The sequence below is a fragment of the Abramis brama genome, assembly GCF_963993115.1.
Source record: "Abramis brama genome assembly, chromosome: 3".
Classification (NCBI taxonomy): Eukaryota; Metazoa; Chordata; class Actinopteri; order Cypriniformes; family Leuciscidae; genus Abramis; species Abramis brama.
The window spans coordinates 40,330,889-40,352,022 of NC_139965.1; the positions used below are offsets into that span (position 1 = coordinate 40,330,889).

The following is a 21,134-nucleotide window of genomic DNA, read 5'->3' on the forward strand; positions in this document are numbered from 1 at the left end:
TGTTTACGCCAAATTCTGACTCTACCATCTGAATGTCTCAACAGAAATCGAGACTCATCAGACCAGGCAACATTTTTCCAGTCTTCAACTGTCCAATTTTGGTGAGCTCGTGCAAATTGTAGCCTCTTTTTCCTATTTGTAGTGGAGATGAGTGGTACCCGGTGGGGTCTTCTGCTGTTGTAGCCCATCCGCCTCAAGGTTGTGCGTGTTGTGGCTTCACAAATGCTTTGCTGCATACCTCGGTTGTAACGAGTGGTTATTTCAGTCAAAGTTGCTCTTCTATCAGCTTGAATCAGTCGGCCCATTCTCCTCTGACCTCTAGCATCAACAAGGCATTTTCGCCCACAGGACTGCCGCATACTGGATGTTTTTCCCTTTTCACACCATTCTTTGTAAACCCTAGAAATGGTTGTGCGTGAAAATCCCAGTAACTGAGCAGATTGTGAAATACTCAGACCGGCCCGTTTGGCACCAACAACCATGCCACGCTCAAAATTGCTTAAATCACCTTTCTTTCCCATTCTGACATTCAGTTTGGAGTTCAGGAGATTGTCTTGACCAGGACCACACCCCTAAATGCATTGAAGCAACTGCCATGTGATTGGTTGATTAGATAATTGCATTAATGAGAAATTGAACAGATGTTCCTAATAATCCTTTAGGTGAGTGTGTGTGTGTGTATGTATATGTATATATATATATATATATATACAGTGAGGAAAATAAGTATTTGAACACCCTGCTATTTTGCAAGTTCTCCCACTTAGAAATCATGGAGGGGTCTGAAATTGTCATCGTAGGTGCATGTCCACTGTGAGAGACATAATCAAAAAAAAAAAAAAATCCAGAAATCACAATGTATGATTTTTTTAACTATTTATTTGTATGATACAGCTGCAAATAAGTATTTGAACACCTGAGAAAATCAATGTTAATATTTGGTACAGTAGCCTTTGTTTGCAATTACAGAGGTCAAACGTTTCCTGTAGTTTTTCACCAGGTTTGCACACACTGCAGGAGGGATTTTGGCCCACTCCTCCACACAGATCTTCTCTAGATCAGTCAGGTTTCTGGGCTGTCGCTGAGAAACACAGAGTTTGAGCTCCCTCCAAAGATTCTCTATTGGGTTTAGGTCTGGAGACTGGCTAGACCACGCCAGAACCTTGATATGCTTCTTACAGAGCCACTCCTTGGTTATCCTGGCTGTGTGCTTCGAGTCATTGTCATGTTGGAAGACCCAGCCTCGACCCATCTTCAATGCTCTAACTGAGGGAAGGAGGTTGTTCCCCAAAATCTCGCAATACATGGCCCCGGTCATTCTCTCCTTAATACAGTGTAGTCGCCCTGTCCCATGTGCAGAAAAACACCCCCAAAGCATGATGCACCCCCATGCTTCACAGTAGGGTTGGTGTTCTTGGGATGGTACTCATCATTCTTCTTCCTCCAAACACGTTTAGTGGAATTATGACCAAAAAGTTCTATTTTGGTCTCATCTGACCACATGACTTTCTCCCATGACTCCTCTGGATCATCCAAATGGTCATTGGCAAACTTAAGACGGGCCTTGACATGTGCTGGTTTAAGCAGGGGAACCTTCCGTGCCATGCATGATTTCAAACCATGACGTCTTAGTGTATTACCAACAGTAACCTTGGAAACGGTGGTCCCAGCTCTTTTCAGGTCATTGACCAGCTCCTCCCGTGTAGTTCTGGGCTGATTTCTCACCTTTCTTAGGATCATTGAGACCCCATGAGGTGAGATCTTGCATGGAGCCCCAGTCCGAGGGAGATTGACAGTCATGTTTAGCTTCTTCCATTTTCTAATGATTGCTCCAACAGTGGACCTTTTTTCACCAAGCTGCTTGGCAATTTCCCCGTCGCCCTTTCCAGCCTTGTGGAGGTGTACAATTTTGTCTCTAGTGTCTTTGGACAGCTCTTTGGTCTTGGCCATGTTAGTAGTTGGATTCTTACTGATTGTATGGGGTGGACAGGTGTCTTTATGCAGCTAACGACCTCAAACAGGTGCATCTAATTTAGGATAATAAATGGAGTGGAGGTGGACATTTTAAAGGCAGACTAACAAGTCTTTGAGGGTCAGAATTCTAGCTGATAGACAGGTGTTCAAATACTTATTTTCAGCTGTATCATACAAATAAATAGTTAAAAAATCATATATTGTGATTTCTGGATTTTTTTTTTTTTGATTATGTCTCTCACATGCACCTACGATGACAATTTCAGACCCCTCCATGATTTCCAAGTGGGAGAACTTGCAAAATAGCAGGGTGTTCAAATACTTATTTTCCTCACTGTATGTATATATATATATATATATATATATATATATATATATATATATATATATATATATATATATATATATATTTGTATGTATGTGCGTATGTACGTATGTACGTACGTACGTACATACGTACGTACTGAATTACATTGCATAAGTATTCATACCCACTTGAAATTTAGCTCATGAGTCATGATCATTTCAATTTCATTTCGTAGCCAGTGAAGACACATGAAAACCCACATGGAATTTTCAAAAAAGCACCTAAAGGCTCTCTCAGACTGAGAAACAATACTGTCTGTATATTCTCAGATGTGCAAAACTTGTCACATCATACCCAAAAAACACTTTAGGCTGTAGAGGTGCTTTAACTAAGCACTGAGTTAAAGGTGCTATAAGCGATCTCGGTTGTCGTAACCTCTTGTTGATGTTTGAATTATTATCAAACAAAACGGAGGCTAGCTAGACCCTCCCTTCTCCTCATCCGCGCACTAACCCCCCGAACCCCACCCCCACATCATTCTTGTCGGTTATTGGCTGGAACAGTTTGTTATGTTTCGTGCTGCGGGTCGCTCTGTTTGTTGCTCAGTTTGTTTTTGCTGCAGTTTGTGGAGCCTGGGCTGTCTGCAGAGACCGTGTTTTTTTACAGTGTGTTCAGGGGACAGGCAGCTAGCGGATAGTGAGGAGATGTTTGCGGTATGTGAAAAAAAAAAGTTTTGGCCTAAAAAACGCATGAGATCGCTTATAGCACCTTTAAGGGTTTGAATACTTATGCAATGCCTACTTACTTCAGTTTTTCCCTTTTAATAAATTTGCAAAGTTGTAACAGATCTGTTTTTTGCTTTGTCATTATAGTGTATGGAGAGTAGATTGATGTGAAAAAAAGAGTAATTTAAAGTAGTTTAACATAAAATGTTAAAAATAAATGAAGGGGTTTGAATGCTTTCGCATGGCACTGTATATAGGTGTTCTGAAAGGAGGCAAAAACCTCAGTTTTTAAGTTTTAATATATAATATATACTACTGTTTTTTTTTTTTTTTTTTTTTAATCCAGGTCAACAGTGCAATACATTGTTAAAGAACAGACTGTACTCTGAGGTTCAGTTATATTTCAGCATTGACAAAAATAAATAATTATAAAGTAATTTTTATGTCTTTTTCAAGATAGAAACACTTTGTTTAAAAAAAAAAGAAAGACTTGTTTAAAATACTTGTAGTGGTTATTTAAAAAAAAGAAGTGATGTGGAGAAAAGGAGAAGCAGAGTTCTGAAAGAACGTACTGAAAGAGCTCTTTAAATGCTGTGGAACTAATATTCACATCACTGATTACCGTTACTCAATCTGTTTAAACATCTCTGCAGTGGCTGAAAGAATTGTTTCTGATGCTTGTGAAAACATTAATTGAATTTTAGTATGGAAGAAATGCTGCTTAGAGTTTCACAGGGGAATTTAATTACACAGGGGAGTTGTCATGGAAATAATGTTATTATGCAAAATATCTTATTAATCCTTGAATAGGTTTTATTTTCATTATGCATAATATAATTAATTTTTTCATTTTAATGTTGGTGTTAAATATAATGTCATGTGGGTGTTTTTTGACACTTTTATTTGTATTTTTTAAGGCAACTCTTGACACTGTTGCATCAGTTTGAGTGCTTATGGAGAAACTAACCTTCAGGTTCATTACAAACTTTTGTCAACATGTCTCCAATACTATACTTCCATACAACAATATAATACTTCTCTAGAAAGAGCAAGATGGTGTAATATGTGAGCAGCTAAAAAAAAGAAAAGGATTTTTTGCTAATTCATTTTCAGGGAAAACAGCTAAAAACCAAAACATAGCTCACACAGTCAAAATGTGTACATTCACTGCAGTGAAATATGATTGTCAGTCTTGTTAAACACAGTTATCTTGTGCATAATTTAGTTATGAAAGAAAATTACAGTCACTTTAAATCACCAAAGGGACTACCTGGAATTTACAGGAGTGAAAACCGAATTTTGAGAGTGAACAGAACTCAGTGGACAGCTAGTCATTTATCATGCCTTTGTGTTCCCGTCAGTCTTCATACATGTATACTCTGTTTATACAAAACTATATATACCATGGCAGAAGTGGAAATATTGGACGGCTGGTTATCTTACACAGTATCGGATCTACTTCTGTCTGCTGTAGCAAGTACAGAACAATTTGAGAGTGACTTCTGTAACATGATAGTTAGTTACACAAGCTGATTGTGTAACCAATAAGATTTGAGGATGACGTATTGTTTTCATCAACTGGTAACTGTTAATATATTAACATTAACAATACTAAACCAAAGTATAATATGCTGTTTGTTTATCAAGATGCTGATATACCCTATTTCTATCATAACAACTCTCTGAAGATTTTTAGCATGGTAATGGATATGAAAGTGTTAATGCATTTGGTCTTGGCAGAATAGATTGGCTACGCTGCTGCTGTATTGCTGCTGTTTAATTTTAGTGATGCTGATTATTGCTGTTGTTGTAGATTAAAGCTGCTGCAGAGAACAGGAACTTGTTACTGCCAGTACATACACTGATACACTGCCGTGAGCATGTAGGACATACTATGGAAGCCCGTTTCCGCCACATTGAGTAAAAAAATAAAGATTCTTTATGAGAAACTTTCTCGTAATAATGACTTAACATCTCGTAATAATGAGAAACTTTCTCATAATAATGACTTAACATCTCACAATAATGAGAAACTTTCTCGTAATAATGACTTATTTTCTCGCACCTCTACGCATGCGCAAAGCAGCGGAGCAGAAGGGCGTGCCACACTAGTGACATCCCCTGGTCAAAGCCGTGTAAATGCATCACAGCAAATGGCACGCTCTGCAGTGAATAACATTAATGATAAATGATCAGTATATGAGACAGGCTTCCATACTAGATATTATTTTATTCATTTGTAATATTCATTTGTATTTTTGTGTATAAACAAGCAGCAACACAAGGGTGATCCATGGATTTCAAATAGATGGAGGAATGATAAGACAGCACACCTTTCCAAATCTGTTTAAGAACACTTCATCTGGAAATCTGTGTAAGGGTCCGTTCATACAGAACGCGCTTTTTCATTGCTTTTCTAGGCATACGCGCACTAGACGGACGTTGCGCTCGCTCTTCTGCAGCGTCTCGCGCATGACACGGCGTTCTAAAAACGCGGCGCTCATTGAAAAGAAGTTCAGCTTTTAAAAACACGCCTCGACCTTGCGTTTTCCCCCATTCCACTGCCCACTTATGTTTAAATGTCCCCAAAGTCATAAACATCTTAAAGGTGATTTCTGTAGGCCTATTGATATCTTCCAGGTGAACCTGCACATCAAATATCCTAGAAGCATCTGCAAAATACGTGTTATATTAACAGTGTTATATTAACACACATATGTGTTACACTTAAACTTGACGAATAAATGTAATATTCCAACTTTAATCTGATAGTTTTGTAAATTCATGTAACAATTTCCATCGGTGTGCACAAGCAGGCGTCCTTCGTTACCATGGTAACCGTCCTGCTTCTGCATTCCACTTTCATACCTTATCGTGCGCATGGAAAAGTATGGAAGATATAGGCCTACTGATGATGTTATTTAATGATACTACAGATTGCACTTAGTAGATCAAACTGACTTTAATGAAAACGACTGTTTTGCAGAGCGTGCCATGTTTGCTGTGATGCATTTACACAGCTTTGACCAGCGGATGTCGCTAGTGTCACCTTCTGCTCCGCTGCTTTGCGCATGCGTAGAAGTGCAAGAAAATAAGTCATTATTACGAGAAAGTTTCTCATTATTACGAGATGTTAAGTCATTATTACGAGAAAGTTTCTCATTATTACGAGATGTTAAGTCATTATTACGAGAAAGTTTCTCATTATTACGAGATGTTGTCATTATTTCGAGAAAGTTTTTCATTATTACGAGATGTTAAGTCATTATTATGAGAAAGTTTCTCATTATTATGACTTAAAGAATCTTTTTTTTTTTTACTCAACGTGGCGGAAACGGGCTTCCATAACATACTGCTGCTGCACAAATATCATATATCAATAACCAATGCAGATCTATACAGGTGGAGCTTGGGAAGATGGAGGGTTTTAGACAAACTCTGAAAGCGCGCTGCAAACTTCTCAAGTCAATGGTAACCAGCCATTTAAAAGTTGAGCAGCAAGCTCATTGGCTGCAGATTTGACATGAACCAATCAGCTTGTGCCAAGTAGATAAGAACATGAATAAACATGTAATTATCATCATCAGCTTTCATTAAGGACCCATCAGCCTGCTCCATCTAGAGTTTCATGACAGAACTAGGCATAGATTTTGAAGTTTTTTATTCATGTTCTTATTCTCAGTATTTGATTTGCTTCATAATTGTTGTTTGATATAGAACAATAAAGATATTGTTGTTCAAAAGTCATTTGTATGTTACACATTTAAATGTCACACAGTCAATCAGCATTTACATGTTTTCAAAAGGCTATTATTTTTTTTTTAATTCACTATGCTGTTTATCAGAGAACACCAAATACAACCGTACAGAGAAAGAAAGACATGTCCAGATTTTTCTTCTGCTCTTTACTCTTGCTTAGCAAAATAATCTGTTTGTGTGCACCACCAAATTATAACAGTTTTATGTAACAGCAGCATATCCGGATACATGACCAAAAGTGCAACTCTTATTGGTTGGCCAGTTTTATTCACAGTGCGATGGAAAAGAGATTAGAATGTCTCTCTGTAAAAAAAAAAAAAAGTTACATTTGTCGATCTGAACAGACACAACTGCTGTTTATTCAAATTAAAATGTTTATTGCATCAAATTTTCACACCAAACATTTGTCTTGGTGAACTGGCCTTTAGTGTTGATTTAAGAAAGATGACATGGCCATGTTTAAATTTTCTCTGAAGAATAAAACTTTATAAAGAATCTGTTTTTGAAAAGTCATAAAATAAAAATAAAAAGACGGGACGGGAATGAGATATAGATAGTGGTTATAAATATATAGAGACCTTTCTTGCAAGATTAATTTGTCTTGTTGCTTCACTTGAATGTAAACATCAAAACCTTGAGTATTTTCGATGTTTGTCCTAAAAGGTTGTATTGTATAATTTATGAATCATTGCAAACATTTTCCCAAGTCAATACAGAAACACACTGTTGGAAAGTAGAATTGATTATTTTTGACGGCTCTCCAAAAAAGCAATAAATCATCTGAATCATCTGTATCTTTCAGAACGGTTTCATCACTGCAGAAGCACTGATCCTTAGAAAAAGAGTAGTGTAGTATCGCAGATAGATCTAATGGTTATTTTGCTTGCTTTTAAAGGCCCACTGAAGTGCCTTGGAACGCGCAGCTTTGTATGATGCGTTGACGTAATGACGGATGAGGTTGCTATACAATGCTAAAATGTACAGTCACCAATTAAAAACAAAAAAAAACAAAAAACATAACGCTGAACAGTCAACAGAACAACACAGAGAGTCTGCTAGCAAAAAGAGAACACTCGAGCTTGTGATAAATGATATCCGTGATGTTAGTGTACGCTGATTGGCCGAACACAAGCGAAAAGCCAGCACCCATCATTCTTAAAAAGGTTGTGTAAACACACAGATTATAGCCTATATATTTACTCCAGAAACAGTGATAGATGGGCCTCTTAACCTTTATGCTGAGGAGAAAATCCAACGCAACTTTGAGGGGACCAAGCCAAACATGATTATGTATTTCTGCTCAGCTAGCAACACTGGACATCAACCACACTGCATACGCTAATAACTTTTCATTACTGTCTACTTTAAATGTATAACAGTTCTATTAATAACGTATTAGACAGGACTGTAAGACAGATCGTAAACTAGAGAAAACGGAGAATGCAAGCACTGTGTGGCACTGGCTGGCGTTCTCAGCGCCGTCAAAATAAAGGTCACAACAACAAGCGTGGCTTATGTCACTTCAGAGTTCCTACTGGCGGTGCAAATGCAACCAGGAAAACATTCTTAGGGGAACCATTAGTTCTTGGTGGCTAGTTCCTAGAACAAAGTTCCTGGAACTACCCGGTGCGAAAGCCCCCTATAGTATACTTTTAAAGAAAATATAATTGATGTCATGACCCCATTAACGCAAAGAAAATTATTCATAACGACGTAGGGGTGTGCGATTATTATGATTTTAAATTGTGAACAATTAAAATGTCTCCATGATCTGCCTTTGAAGAGAGATTGTATTATCGTGCTACAGTGCATTCTGTCAGTTGCAGTTCTGGCGCCCCCATCCCAGCATATTGTTCAACGTCACGCACATTCACATCATGTTTAGCAGTGCAGCGGTAGGGTTACGTGCCCATTGCAGTTTTTCACCATAATGAAAGTTTATTATTTGCACGTGTTTTAAGCCTTTTAAGTGTTTTCTTTTTTCTTTTTTCTGCACGCTGTTCGGACATAAACTTTTCTTACCGCTCACGCCCGAAGCACATGCACGTTAAAAGCCTGTCACACGGCTCATGAGTACCAAACTAAGTTCTCTTTTATGTCTTATTGTGCTTGAACTGTAAAATACACACAAGGTTTACATATAAATACAGTTGTTTATATCTTAAGTAAATGGAAACAGTTTGGATGCGTGTAGGTATATTAGATCCGTGCATTCGGTCTTAAAGTGACAACAGCCTAATTTACCTGCTGCTGTCTGTGTCATTAATGTTAGCCTAATCAAACAACAAAATACAAAAAAGGTAAATCACTCATTGCTCTTGATTTGAATATCTTCTGTAGCTTTAAAAAGAATTAGTGGATATTTTATTCATACAGTGAAGTCTATATGCTTTATTTTTAAATGATTTTAATACAATTTCTTACTTGAATGGTAAATACTGTTAAATACACTTACTGTGGCTAAAAAATATTAAAGCACTGTTTATTTAATTTGTATTTAATGTTGTATTTGTCCTATTATTTGCCTTTTTTAATCTTTGTTCGTCATTTTAATAACAAAGATGATAAAATGAAATAAAGTGAAATAAGATTTTGGTCGTATCCCCCACCCCTACTTTTACCTAAATGGTCTGTTAATCTTTTGAAAAAGAATTGATGAGATCATGGATCTTTTTTGCCATATGGCCCACCCCTAAACACAATTTTATTTTTCCTAGGGTGTGTTCCCACATCTTTCAACTTGTCTCAGAGTAACCTTGTCAACCAATGCCATACGGTAGATTTCATGACCACTGAAGACCCCTGTGTCTCATCTACTATGGAGCCTGACCAGGAGATTACTGTGTGGCTGACCAGTCTGCACCTGCCCCAATATGCCTCCAGCTTTGCCCAGGGTGGCTACCATTGCCTTAAGGACCTCAGGAGCCTAACTGAGGAGGAGCTTCTAGAGATGGACCATATTCCCACAGGACACCGGCGGAGGATCTTAAGCAGCCTGGAGACCCTGATGGTGGAAGCAGATGGAAATAATAGTTATGCGAAAGTACCAGTGAGGAGAAAGCCGATCCCAAGGCCTAGACAAGTGTTTCCCAAGGATAGGCAGAGAGGAACATCTTGTCAGCATCCCCAGGGCAGTAACATCCAAATGACTAGCCAAACTGTTTCTGCAAGGACTATTGCTGACTCAGAGCGGATGGCCATTGGTTTTCAAACAGTTGCTAGTGTAACATGTCATGCTGTTTCCTCCAGCTCTAGCTCAGCTTCTGAGCATGGCAGCAGTGAATCACTGGAGAACTTTTCAGAAGACCGTAATCCAGATGAGAATGATGACTTTCCTTCAGAAGGAGCTTCTGTATGGTTTCAGGGAGAAATGGTTGAAAATGAAATATATGAGGAGTGCCCCTTCATTGGGGTACACTCGGAGCCGAGGTCCACCCGCTCCTTTAAGCTACGACACAGGCCTGTACCAGAGATCCCTGAACATCCCTTCAAACCTCCTTATGACTGGTGAGTAAATATACAAATGAATTATGTAATATATATTTTTGATGTTTTTTAGATAGTATAGCTGGAGAGCACACAGGAAACAAAGTGGGAAAGAAAGAGGTTGGGGTCATCAAAGAACCATGAGCAGGGACTCGAATTTGAAATAATTGTTACCAAACTTTTTACCAAAGGTTTCCAGTTAGCTGAACCACCAAAACCGAAATTAAAGTTTCTGTAATTACTGGAAAATTGTTTTTGGGAAAGCATGCATGTTGTCTGCATGAAAATAAACAATGACAAATCATGGCATCAAAAAAACGCAAATTAAACATACCTGTTTTAGTCAATGATTTCGGCCTTCTAAAACTATTATGATTTATTATTTTTGCTGTTTTGGTTGCTGCAGAACCTGCACTTGTTTGGCAAAACTAGTGGTACTCGGTGAAACAGCGACTTTGTGAACGCCAGCATGTGTCATTAGTATCTTACTTACAATGAAACTGAATGTCTGACGCATTTTGGGGTGGGAAAATGATGCATAATACTGTTGGTACACAAACAATCAAGGAATTATGTTTCAGCATTTCAGCATCATCAGCATTTTCACTAATGCTATTGGTTCATGATTTCCAGAAATAATTAACAGAAATGACAGAACTCATTTATCACAGGTATATAAACTGCTGGACATTGCTGGTAGACAAATTAAAGTGTTTTGAGTTTACAAGACCAAAAGCGACCATAGTTGAAGAAACACTTTACTACTACTACTCCCTAAGGATCCGTATCCGCATGGGAATACGGTGGAGTCCTCATTTGAGTGTCACAGAAAGGGACTGTAAAATGTTTTTTTTTTAATATCCATTCAGTCAGATATTCAAAAAACATTCACATGTTTATCCTCACAAATGTGTGTGCAGGAATGAGGCAGCACACAACAACACTGACCATCTCACAAGGTCTGAAGGACCCGTCTGCCCCACAAGCAGTCAAGAAGGTACACCATGCTTCACTTTATTCCATTATTTTAGTGGTTTATATCTTTTGTTCTGATTCATGATTAAGTCATTAAGCCATTTTTTTACCTGTTAAAATAAATGGGATTTCAAATATGCACTGGGAAAGAGACAAAGCCAGTACTGCAGTCTCTCAGTGGAATTTGCTCTTATCCTCGTATGCATGTATGTGGAGAAGCCTAGTTTGCCAAACCTACATAAACTTGCTTTTGTGTGTGCCTTTGAAACCACCTTTGGCTTTGAAATGTTCCATTGGGTCCTCATTCTGAACATGTCACAGTGTTTGTAATTGCAGCAGGAAAGGTACTTTTAGTGTCCTAAAGGAATAGTTTACGAAATTGTTTGCCGGAGACTCTGTGTGTGTAGTCGAGAATTGGAAGTTAAACTGAAGTCAGAAACCATACTTGGGTGTAAAAGTAGTATAATAATGCCTGTATATCTACAACATCTACAACTTAATTCTGTTCTTACTCTCTGGAGACTAAAATGTAATGGAAAGGTAGATGAAGTTTTAGAGGAAAAGTTTAAAGTACTCAAACTAAAAAGTGTAGACTGGGAACAAGGGAATTAGTTTGCAGCAGAGAAGAATTAGAAACCAAGGTTGAATCAGTGGTTTTAGAATATTTTGGCACCTTCAAATTAAGGATGACAGCATAGATGGGGGCAAAAAAGGACTGTGCTATCCCACGTTCAATTACAAAATGCTCTGTGAGCAATTTACACAATTTTCCTGAAACAGGTTCTTGTAGAAGACCGATAAAACAGGGCAGAGAGGGAGGAAAAGAGAGCGAGCGTATCATCTGTAGTTAGAAGGTCAACTCTTGATAATGATAAACGATGAGACTGATCTGAAATGACACCTCAGCTACTGGGTTAAGATGTGATACAATACAGTACAGTTCTATCATAGATAACATAGCGGCGTCTAGATCAAACACCCTACAGTAGGGTCTTATCTTGCGGGGGGCCCTGTCTATTAGCTATATATCTATGTGTGTGTCCGTCCGGAGGGAACAGTCTGGAATTCATGCTGCCCCCTTACTGTCTCCGCAGAGATATGGTGGTCATTTGTCACCTTGACAACCAGTCACCCAAGCTGCTCCCGCTTTGGTACATTTTCTAAGCTGGCTGCACTAAAGGACAATGTGTGGGATCTCATTTTATGCTTGTTCTTTTCTTTCTCATGCCTCGTTTTTTCATGATCTTACTCTTTCACCTTTGCCCTCCTCACAGACTCATACCACCAAAACTACAACCTGTTTTGAAATAATGACTCTATCCTGTTGTGTTAATTACAGCATCTGTTATAAGGACCTTGTCCCCCATTGCCCCATATGGAGAGCTTTTTCTGTACAATTCAGCAGAAAATGAACTGGTAAGTGAATACAAAAAATACCTGCCCTGGAATATTTTGTGATAAAATGAATGACATGATCATGCATTTTATCACAAACAAAATGAATGATCAGTGGTAAAATCACATGATCTAATGAGCTCACATGTAGAGCATATTCCTATTCTTAACACCTCAGTTAGTTTCAGTAACGCTGTCTTCACACCTGGCTATTTTGGAGAATTTGTTTTCAAAACCTGGTGCGTTTTCTACTTTAGTTGTTTGTTTAGGCATATGTAAATTATGGCAGCCACTCTCGGATTCACATCGAAATAATCAGTCTGATTTCAACTGAATGGTCTGGTCTCGGCCTGATTGAAAACAAACTCTTGATTGGTTTGGTTGTGATGATAAAGCAATCCGACCTAAAGGACCAAGCAACCAAACTGTATCATTCATAATGGGAAATGTTAGGTTAAAAGTAGCATTGTCTAATTCTATTTGAGAGCACATAACTTATTGCAGTTGAAAACCGAAAAGCACCTCTTCATCTTAAAATGTCACCGCTCTACGAAACGGGTGCATTTTCCCACTCTTACTGATACATTTTATATATATGTAACATTTTGATATGCTTCAAAATGTTTCCCTGTGAAAGCTAAACAAACAATGGAGAAAACACAACGTAACAATTTAAGTCTCTAATTTGGTCTACCGGTCTGGGCATGCCCCAAGACATGCATAAAAAGGGTGAATGGTGTTTTAAAACATAATTTCGAAAATAGGGTTGCTTTTACTTCTAGTTCATAGAAGTGTCTAGAAGTGTATTATAGAGTTTCATCTTGCTTGTGTTTGTTTTTCAGGATTTGGGCAAGGATGTAATGTCCAATCAAGGAGTAAAAGAGAACCTGGAAGAGCAGACGTTGAGGTAAACAATGTGGTGAACTTCAGTGTCATTTAGCTTGGACTTTAACAACCTAATTCTAAAATAATAAACTTTTATGTGAAGTCCTCAGATTCTTGCTGGTTTCTGTGATTTTAACACACAGTTTGTAGATTTTCCAAACGCACTACTGTGGTACTGTAAATGCCGGTTTGTAGCAGGTGTAATGGCCAACTTACTTTTAATTTACTTTGGGTGTAAATGCATTTTCAGTAATTAATTAATTATAAATTATTCCTTGCATATCCTCATCAAAACTATCTATTCTTAAAGGGATAGTTCACCCATTAATGAAAATTCACTCACCTTCATGTTGTTCCAAACTTGTATGTTTGGAAGAAGATTGTTAACCAAACAGTTTTGGTTACCATTGACTTCTATTGTATGGACTAAATATGGTATCTAAATATCTAAATATGGTCATCATTTAAAACAAAAGCAATGAATGAAAAGTCTTCTTGTTATTATTTAGCTTTGTTCTTATATCAACTTAACAAATGTATTCTCATTCTTATTTATTTTTTTAGAAAAAAGCAGACACGAACCAAAGAAAAAGCACACAATAACAAGCAAGACCTTTCCAAGCAACATGTTGATAATGATGATGGTTACTCCTTTGTCCAAGCGTCCACACTTAGTCAGCGATTGGCTAATGAAAGCTCTTCTAATCATCCTACACCTCCGGCTCTTCTGTTGAGCACTGGACCGTCATCTGTGGCCCAGACACAAACAGTTGTGAATGACATATACAGTATGGCACTGGATGACCTACCCCCTCAAATAGAAGTTTCCATTTCTCCCTACGCCTGCTTCTATGGGACCCGTAACTCTGCCGCCAAAGCAGGCTGGCTGGACAAACTCTCCCCTCAAGGGTAAGGACCATACAGGCCTCTGTTTGATGCTTTGCACTCTTTGTTTAAACTTTTCTTTTAGGATTGTTCTTGAGAATGCTGTCAGTCGAGTACTAAAACACATGTCAAAGTATCAGTGTTAAGGAATAATCGCATACAAGTTTCGTTCTAACTCCATATGGTGTTTTTTCTTCTGTGGTGCACAAAATATGCACTTCACGCAGCTTTTTGCCATACAGTGCATAGAGACCATATGACCATAAAAGACTCATGCATTTCAAGTCCTCTAAAGCTGCACAACAACGGGAAGCTGTAGTCTACACCGCTGTGAGCTGACTGTGAAGTGCCCAATGTTCTGCAATGTTCTGAAGCTGTTTTAAACCCACTATATATTAAATACATGAATATATACATGATCTCATTGAGCAGCAGTTTCTGTTTCAGTTGAACTCTTTTCCATTTGAATGTTACAAGACCAAGACCACCTCCTTGTACAAAAGTTTGGGAATAGTCAGAATTTAATATATATATATATATATATATATATATATATATATATATATATAAATATAAATTAATTAATGATTTTATTCAGCACAGATGCTTTAAATTCAAAATCAACAGTATGTATAACTTTTACATTATTAGAAATTGTCAAATAACTGTCAATTCTGAAGGATCATGTGACTGATGACTGGAGTAATGATGCTGAAAATTATGCTCTTTTTACTGTATTTTTGATTTAAATAAATACAGCTGAAGAAGTCTTTCAAAAGCATAAAAAAATCTGACTAACTCCACAAACAGCAAATTTTTTTTGAAAACAAGTGTACAACGCTTTACCAAAGACAGGGCTAAAGCTACTACATATTTCACACTTTATTTTGGTATTAGTTTTAACACACGTTAAACCCACTGTTAAAAACAGCCTTCCTGTTTAGGGGTTTTCGCTTCCTCTTCAATCGACCACTAGTTGACACACCACAATGCTAGTTGAGTGGTCAAACTGGGCAAAATTATTGATTTGGCCCTAATAAACCCTCACTGATAGTAATTCTAATCTTGTATCATGACTAATGTTGTGAATCACCCATCACATTAGTTTTGACTTTTGTCAACATGACACTTCATTTTGTACTTGTAGGAATCGCGTCTTTCAGAGAAGATGGGTGAAGCTTGAAGGAGGAAATCTCACTTACTACAACAGCGATAAGGTGACACCAATGTTCACTAATTCTCACACACACACCAGGGCTCTGCCATGTCATGTTCTTGTTTCAGTTTGAGTGGGGAGCGCTGTGCTATGACAAGTCTGGAAGACTCAGCATGTCAGTTTAAAGGATCTCAGAATGTCCAAACTGCTGCAAATCCCTTTCTTAATTTCCACTTTCAGTGGGATAAAACTAAAATGATTCTCCATTGCTGTCGACTGTCACTCATTCTTTTTGCGGATATAGGTAGTATTATCACAGTAGGACAGCAAAGGCACTGAATGCAGGAACGAGGTGATATCATCAGTGTGAAACAGTGGGTGTAGAGGACACTTTAATAGAAATGGAGGAGGGTGCTTTGGGTGTATCATGCTCTTGTCTTTCCTTTAGTCCTTTAAGCCTAATCTAAAGAGGATCATCAGCCACACACACATTTTATAGGATATACACCGATGAGCCAAAACATTATGAAAACCTGCCTAATATGCTGTTGGTCCTCCTTGTGCTGCCGAAACAATGCTGACCTGCAAAGGCATGTTACTCCTGAAGGAGTCCTGTGGTGTCTGGCATTGAGACGTTAGCAGCAGATCCTTCAAGTCCTGTAGGTTGCGAAGTGGAGCCGCCGTGGATGCAAACATGTAAATTGCACGTGACATAAGGCAGTTTTTACATTAACGTCTAAATCTAATTATAAAATTGTTTCTAATCCAATTTGTTGTTGAAATATAATTGACACAGTGGTTTTCATAACTTGTTTTCATGACAGATTTATTTAAATTAAATAATTAAAACATCCCTAATAGGATAAGTAAAACATAATGAATATATAGGCTGATGTAGTGCAAATATTTACCATTTTGAGTCCATATATATATATATATATATGTATGATGCCTTTTGCAGTCTTAACTAGAATAGGGTGAGTGATGGCAAAACAAAACCTGCAGCCATGAGGCTATTCTATAGTGTTGCAAGTGGTTTCCAGGGCATGGATAAGTTGGCCCTCTGAGCGTTTTTTAGTGCGTTTATGTTTGGATGATGTATATGGTTGCTTACTTGCTTCCTTCTATGTAATAATAATTGAGGAAAAGTGACAATTTGTCTTAAAAAGCATTACTAATCAAGAAAACTACGTAAAGTTTCAAAGAAATTGTCCTCCAACTGATTGTCCTCAGCGGACACATTCTCTCCTTAGTCTCTCTTCTCTGATTGAAATGGTTAATCTCAATCACTGCTCACTTCTTGACATCACATAATGTCATCAATCAGAGACCTCCTTAAGCGTGGGAGAGAGGCAAGCACCACACTCCCACTGGTTTCCTGTAGGACCCTTGGGGACGGAGCAGCATGGTCTCCCCTCAAACTTACCTGATGTTTCGTCAACCTTGCGACCAGGTCTGCAACGTCAGGGGATCCAAGTAACACTTTCACAGAGTTTTGGAATTTATGTGTGAGTGAAAGAGGTTTAGAGTGTCACCTGTCAGTAGGCAGGGTGTGTGGAGATGTTTGGGTTGAGTACAACTGTGTAGAAAATCCAGAAAAGCTCAAAAGTCCTCTGGGAGTGCCAGTGGAAAGCTTTCTCACCACCCGCCCTTTCTTTTTGATGGTTGTAGTCATCCAGTTTAGGGCAGATGTGAGCTTCCCATGACCTGCAACTACACTACTGGTCAAAAGTTTGGAATAAGATTTTTTTTTTTTTTCAAAGATGAAAATGTATATGTATGTCTGCGTGTTTTTTTTAAAACGTTTTTGAAAGAAGTCTCTTATGCTTACCAAAGCTGCATTTGATCAAATACACAGTAAAAACAGCAATGTTGTAAAATGCTATTGCAATTTTTGGTTTAATATTTTTTAAATTCTAATTTATTCATGTGATGGTAAAGCAGAATTTTCAGCAGCCATTACTTCAGTCTTCAGTGTCACGTGATTCCATTATGCTGATTTGCTCCATAAAATGTTAAAAACGTTTTTTTGCGGCTTAATATTTTTTGTGGAAACCATGATACACTACCATTTAAAAGTCTGGAGTAAGTAAAAACATTTTCTAAAAGAGAAATAGATACTTGTATTCTGCATGGACATCCATTTCTATCCATCAAAGAATCCTGAAAAATTAATTCCACAAAAAAGCAGCAAAAACTTGAGGACCAGTAATAATCGATAATATTTGAGCATCAAATCATAATTTAATGATCTCCGAAGGATCCTGTGACACCAAAGACTGGAGTAATGACTGCTGAAAATTCAGCTTTGCCATAGCAGGAATAAATTCTATTTTAGAATATATTAGAAAACGGTTATTTTAAATTTCAATAATATTTTACAATATTACTCTTTTTATTGTATTTTTAATCAAATAAATGCAACCTTTGTGTGCACGAGAGACTTCTTTCAGACACATGAATAAAAAACTGAATTATTCAACATTTTTGTCACATAGTGTATGACAGCAGATCTTTTAGAATACTACATTCAGCTGTGTGTTTCTGGCTGGTGTTGGACAATGCCAAAAAAAAAAATGCAAATGCATTTTATTGATTTTTACTCCACATAATATATTTAAGTCAGCTTACACACTTTACTCACTTGCAGTAGCGCTCCTCTACCAGGTGGTGTCCCCATGGCTCCACTGCAGAACTAACCCAGTGAAAACAAAAGCTAATGGCATCACAGCACTCTCTGGGTCTCTGATCAAATGCAGACTTCATCAGTCAGCCTCTTCAACTCTATTGCATATTCAGATGTATATGTTCTTGATCAAAGTGCATGTATAGCAACCTGCTGTGAGCATGACATGCCATCACAGATGTGCACAAACAATACGAGTACATTCTGCTGCTATAAACTTTTTTGTGCGTCATACGTCTTTGTTATATGTTTTTGTTTAAGCACACACCTACTTAAACCATCTCTAAACTCTTAATGGATGCGCTTGCATTTGCACATGTACTCTTTAAGCCCCCTTCATCATTCCGACCCTGAAAATTGTAATTATGAATAATTAATGCCAGCTTAGAGAGCGCCTCATTATTGCCACTTAGCTTCCTATAAACATGCACACCTCTTCACTTTTATCCCCCTTTACTCTCTTCCGCTGCTGTCCAGATTTTAGACAGAGGAAGTCTCATTAAAATGCCAGGGAGTTCACGGCCATAACACGGCTGCGGAGGGAAGGATGCAAAATTGGAAAGAAAGAGCGAGTGAGGAAGCGAGATCCCGGAGAGGGGTGATGGCTGCCCCCTACCATAATTAGGGTTAGCTGCGCCCATCGTTGTTAACATGCTGCCTTAATTTGAGAAGATGGCGCTCTCTCTGACCCCTACTTTCGCTCTCTTTCTCGCTCGCAATCTCACGCTCCCTCTGCTTTGTGAGCTTCTCTTCCTTGATCCCTTGGTTCTTCACTCATTCTCTCTCTATCAAGCAATCCCCAAGCTATCATATCCCTCTCTCTTTCTCATCCTCTCTGTTTTTTTCCGCTTTCTCTCCCTCATTCGTTCTCTTCCTGTCTTTCTTTGGCATTACCTCTTCCATTTGCGCTAGCCGAGGAGGGGGTCCCTCACTAAATCTTCTCTTCTATTTCTAGATGGACAAGTTCTAGAAATAGTGCAAGGTCATCATAATAATTAACAGTCAACTGAAATGGACAAATGAATCTTTCATTTTTCCCCGTCTCATTCTCTTCTCTTGCCTTTTTTCTCTGTCTGTTCCTAAACACAGTGAACTACACTTCTTCCTACAGTCTACATAGGCAGCAATCTTCTGAAGCATTCTAACTGAAATTAAACCTTCATACGCAAATGTTTTGGAACAACCGACACACTGTTGGCAGCAACTCGACTAAACTGATTTCAATAAGGGCGAACAACATTACACTTAATCATAAATGTTCATAGTACACTCAAATTCTGCTAAAAATGTTTTATCATTATTTTTGAATCAATTACACTTTAGAAAAATATTATTTATACTTCTCAGTATTTAATGAATAATATATTTATAGTATTATTTTATATTGTATATAGTACCGTTTAAAAGTTTGGGGTCATTACGATTATTTTAAGAAATTAATACTTTTATTCAGCGAGCATGCATTAATTTGATCAAAAGACAGTAAAGACATTTAAAAAAACAACACAATTTTAAATAAATGCTGTTCTTTTACACTTTCTATTCATAAAATAATTCCGAAATATATCACAATTTCCACATAAATATTAAGCTGGATAACTGTTTTTAACATTGATAATAATAATAAATGTGCAGCAAATCAGCTTATTAGTATGAAGTCACTGAAGACTGGAGTAATGATGCTGAAAATTCAGCTTTGCCAACACAAGAATAAATTGCATTTTAAAATATATTAAAATAGAATAATTGTGAAATAATTTCACAATATAACTGTTACTATATTTTTCATCCAATAAATGCAGCCTTGGTGAGCATAAAGAGACTTCTTTCAAAAACATTAAAACATTTTTACCAAACCCAGATATCTGAACGGTAGTGAGCGTACCTTGACTTAATTTTTTTTCCGCTGAGCTCATCACAGTGCATACTGGGATTGCCACCTTCACATAAAGATCTATGCAACGCTACATTAGTATTCGGCTAAAACAAGTTCGCTCAATGAAGATGTCTACCTTTTAGAACAGACTTGTCACCCATGTTGCCTAAAATGCTCCTTGCGTAGGCAGCTCACTGGGTTTTGAAATGGCTCGTCTCCCTCTCATTCTCTCACTTCATTTTCAGTTCTCCACAGCATTTGCCCTTTTCTATCCATCATAGTCTGCTGTTTTAGAGCGGCTGGAGTGCTGTGTATGAGTTCTGTAGACTAAAGGAGGTCTCACAGAGCTCTATTGCTGCTTTGGAGGCTTATGTTGGTTTGAAGCACACAGAGAGACCAAACACTCCTTTCTCTAAACAACTAGCTCTGTTTCCCTCATCTCTTCCCACAAAACATCAGACTATAAATACTGGAGTGCCAAGCCTGTTAGCTGGGGACTGGTATTAGGAATCAGGCCTGCTTGAGTGTGTGAGTGTGTGCTTGACTCAATCCATCTTTTGTTTTTTCATTTATTTCTTTTTATTACAGAAAGCAGATGTATTATGGCTGGATTGAGCTTTCTGTTGGAAATGATGTATGAAAGTGATGTTGCAATGTTCGTACACTGCCAGCCAAAAGTGTTGAGACATGATGGTTCTCATTCATTATTAGTATTATTCATTTGCATTGCATTTTAGAATATTAGTGAACTCATCAATTATTTAATAACAAAAAAATGAGGTATTGGAATACTGTATATGTACACCAACCAAATTCATGAGGTGACTTATGAAATGTTCTTTAAGCAGAAGGGTTTTCCTTCACTATTCGATCCAGTGCATCCAAACATGTTTTTTGTTTTGTTTTGTTTCATTTTTGGTTTGTTTCAGGGTTTTTGTTTTTGCGGTTTGTTTTTGTTTATTTTGGTTTGGTTTTTGTTTTCATTTGTTTGATAATCCATTACATAGGTTTTTAAGATTGTGAGA

General features: G+C 37.6%; 1 protein-coding gene across 2 annotated transcripts in view; it reads left to right on the top strand.

The window, feature by feature from the left end:
* arap2 (ArfGAP with RhoGAP domain, ankyrin repeat and PH domain 2) overlaps nt 1-21,134 on the top strand; it is a 106,600-nt gene that overhangs the window by 15,759 nt on the left and 69,707 nt on the right. The window contains exons 1-7 of one of the 2 annotated variants that reach the window (XM_084108156.1): nt 2,893-2,994; nt 9,483-10,272; nt 11,172-11,248; nt 12,566-12,642; nt 13,464-13,528; nt 14,071-14,415; nt 15,539-15,608. In XM_084108156.1, the coding sequence (XP_083964282.1) occupies nt 9,551-10,272; nt 11,172-11,248; nt 12,566-12,642; nt 13,464-13,528; nt 14,071-14,415; nt 15,539-15,608 (1,356 nt within the window). In that variant the 5' untranslated portion in view covers nt 2,893-2,994; nt 9,483-9,550. Of the gene's footprint in view, nt 1-2,892; nt 2,995-9,482; nt 10,273-11,171; nt 11,249-12,565; nt 12,643-13,463; nt 13,529-14,070; nt 14,416-15,538; nt 15,609-21,134 lie in introns of those variants that run through there. The other variant, XM_084108155.1, reaches the window with a different exon arrangement.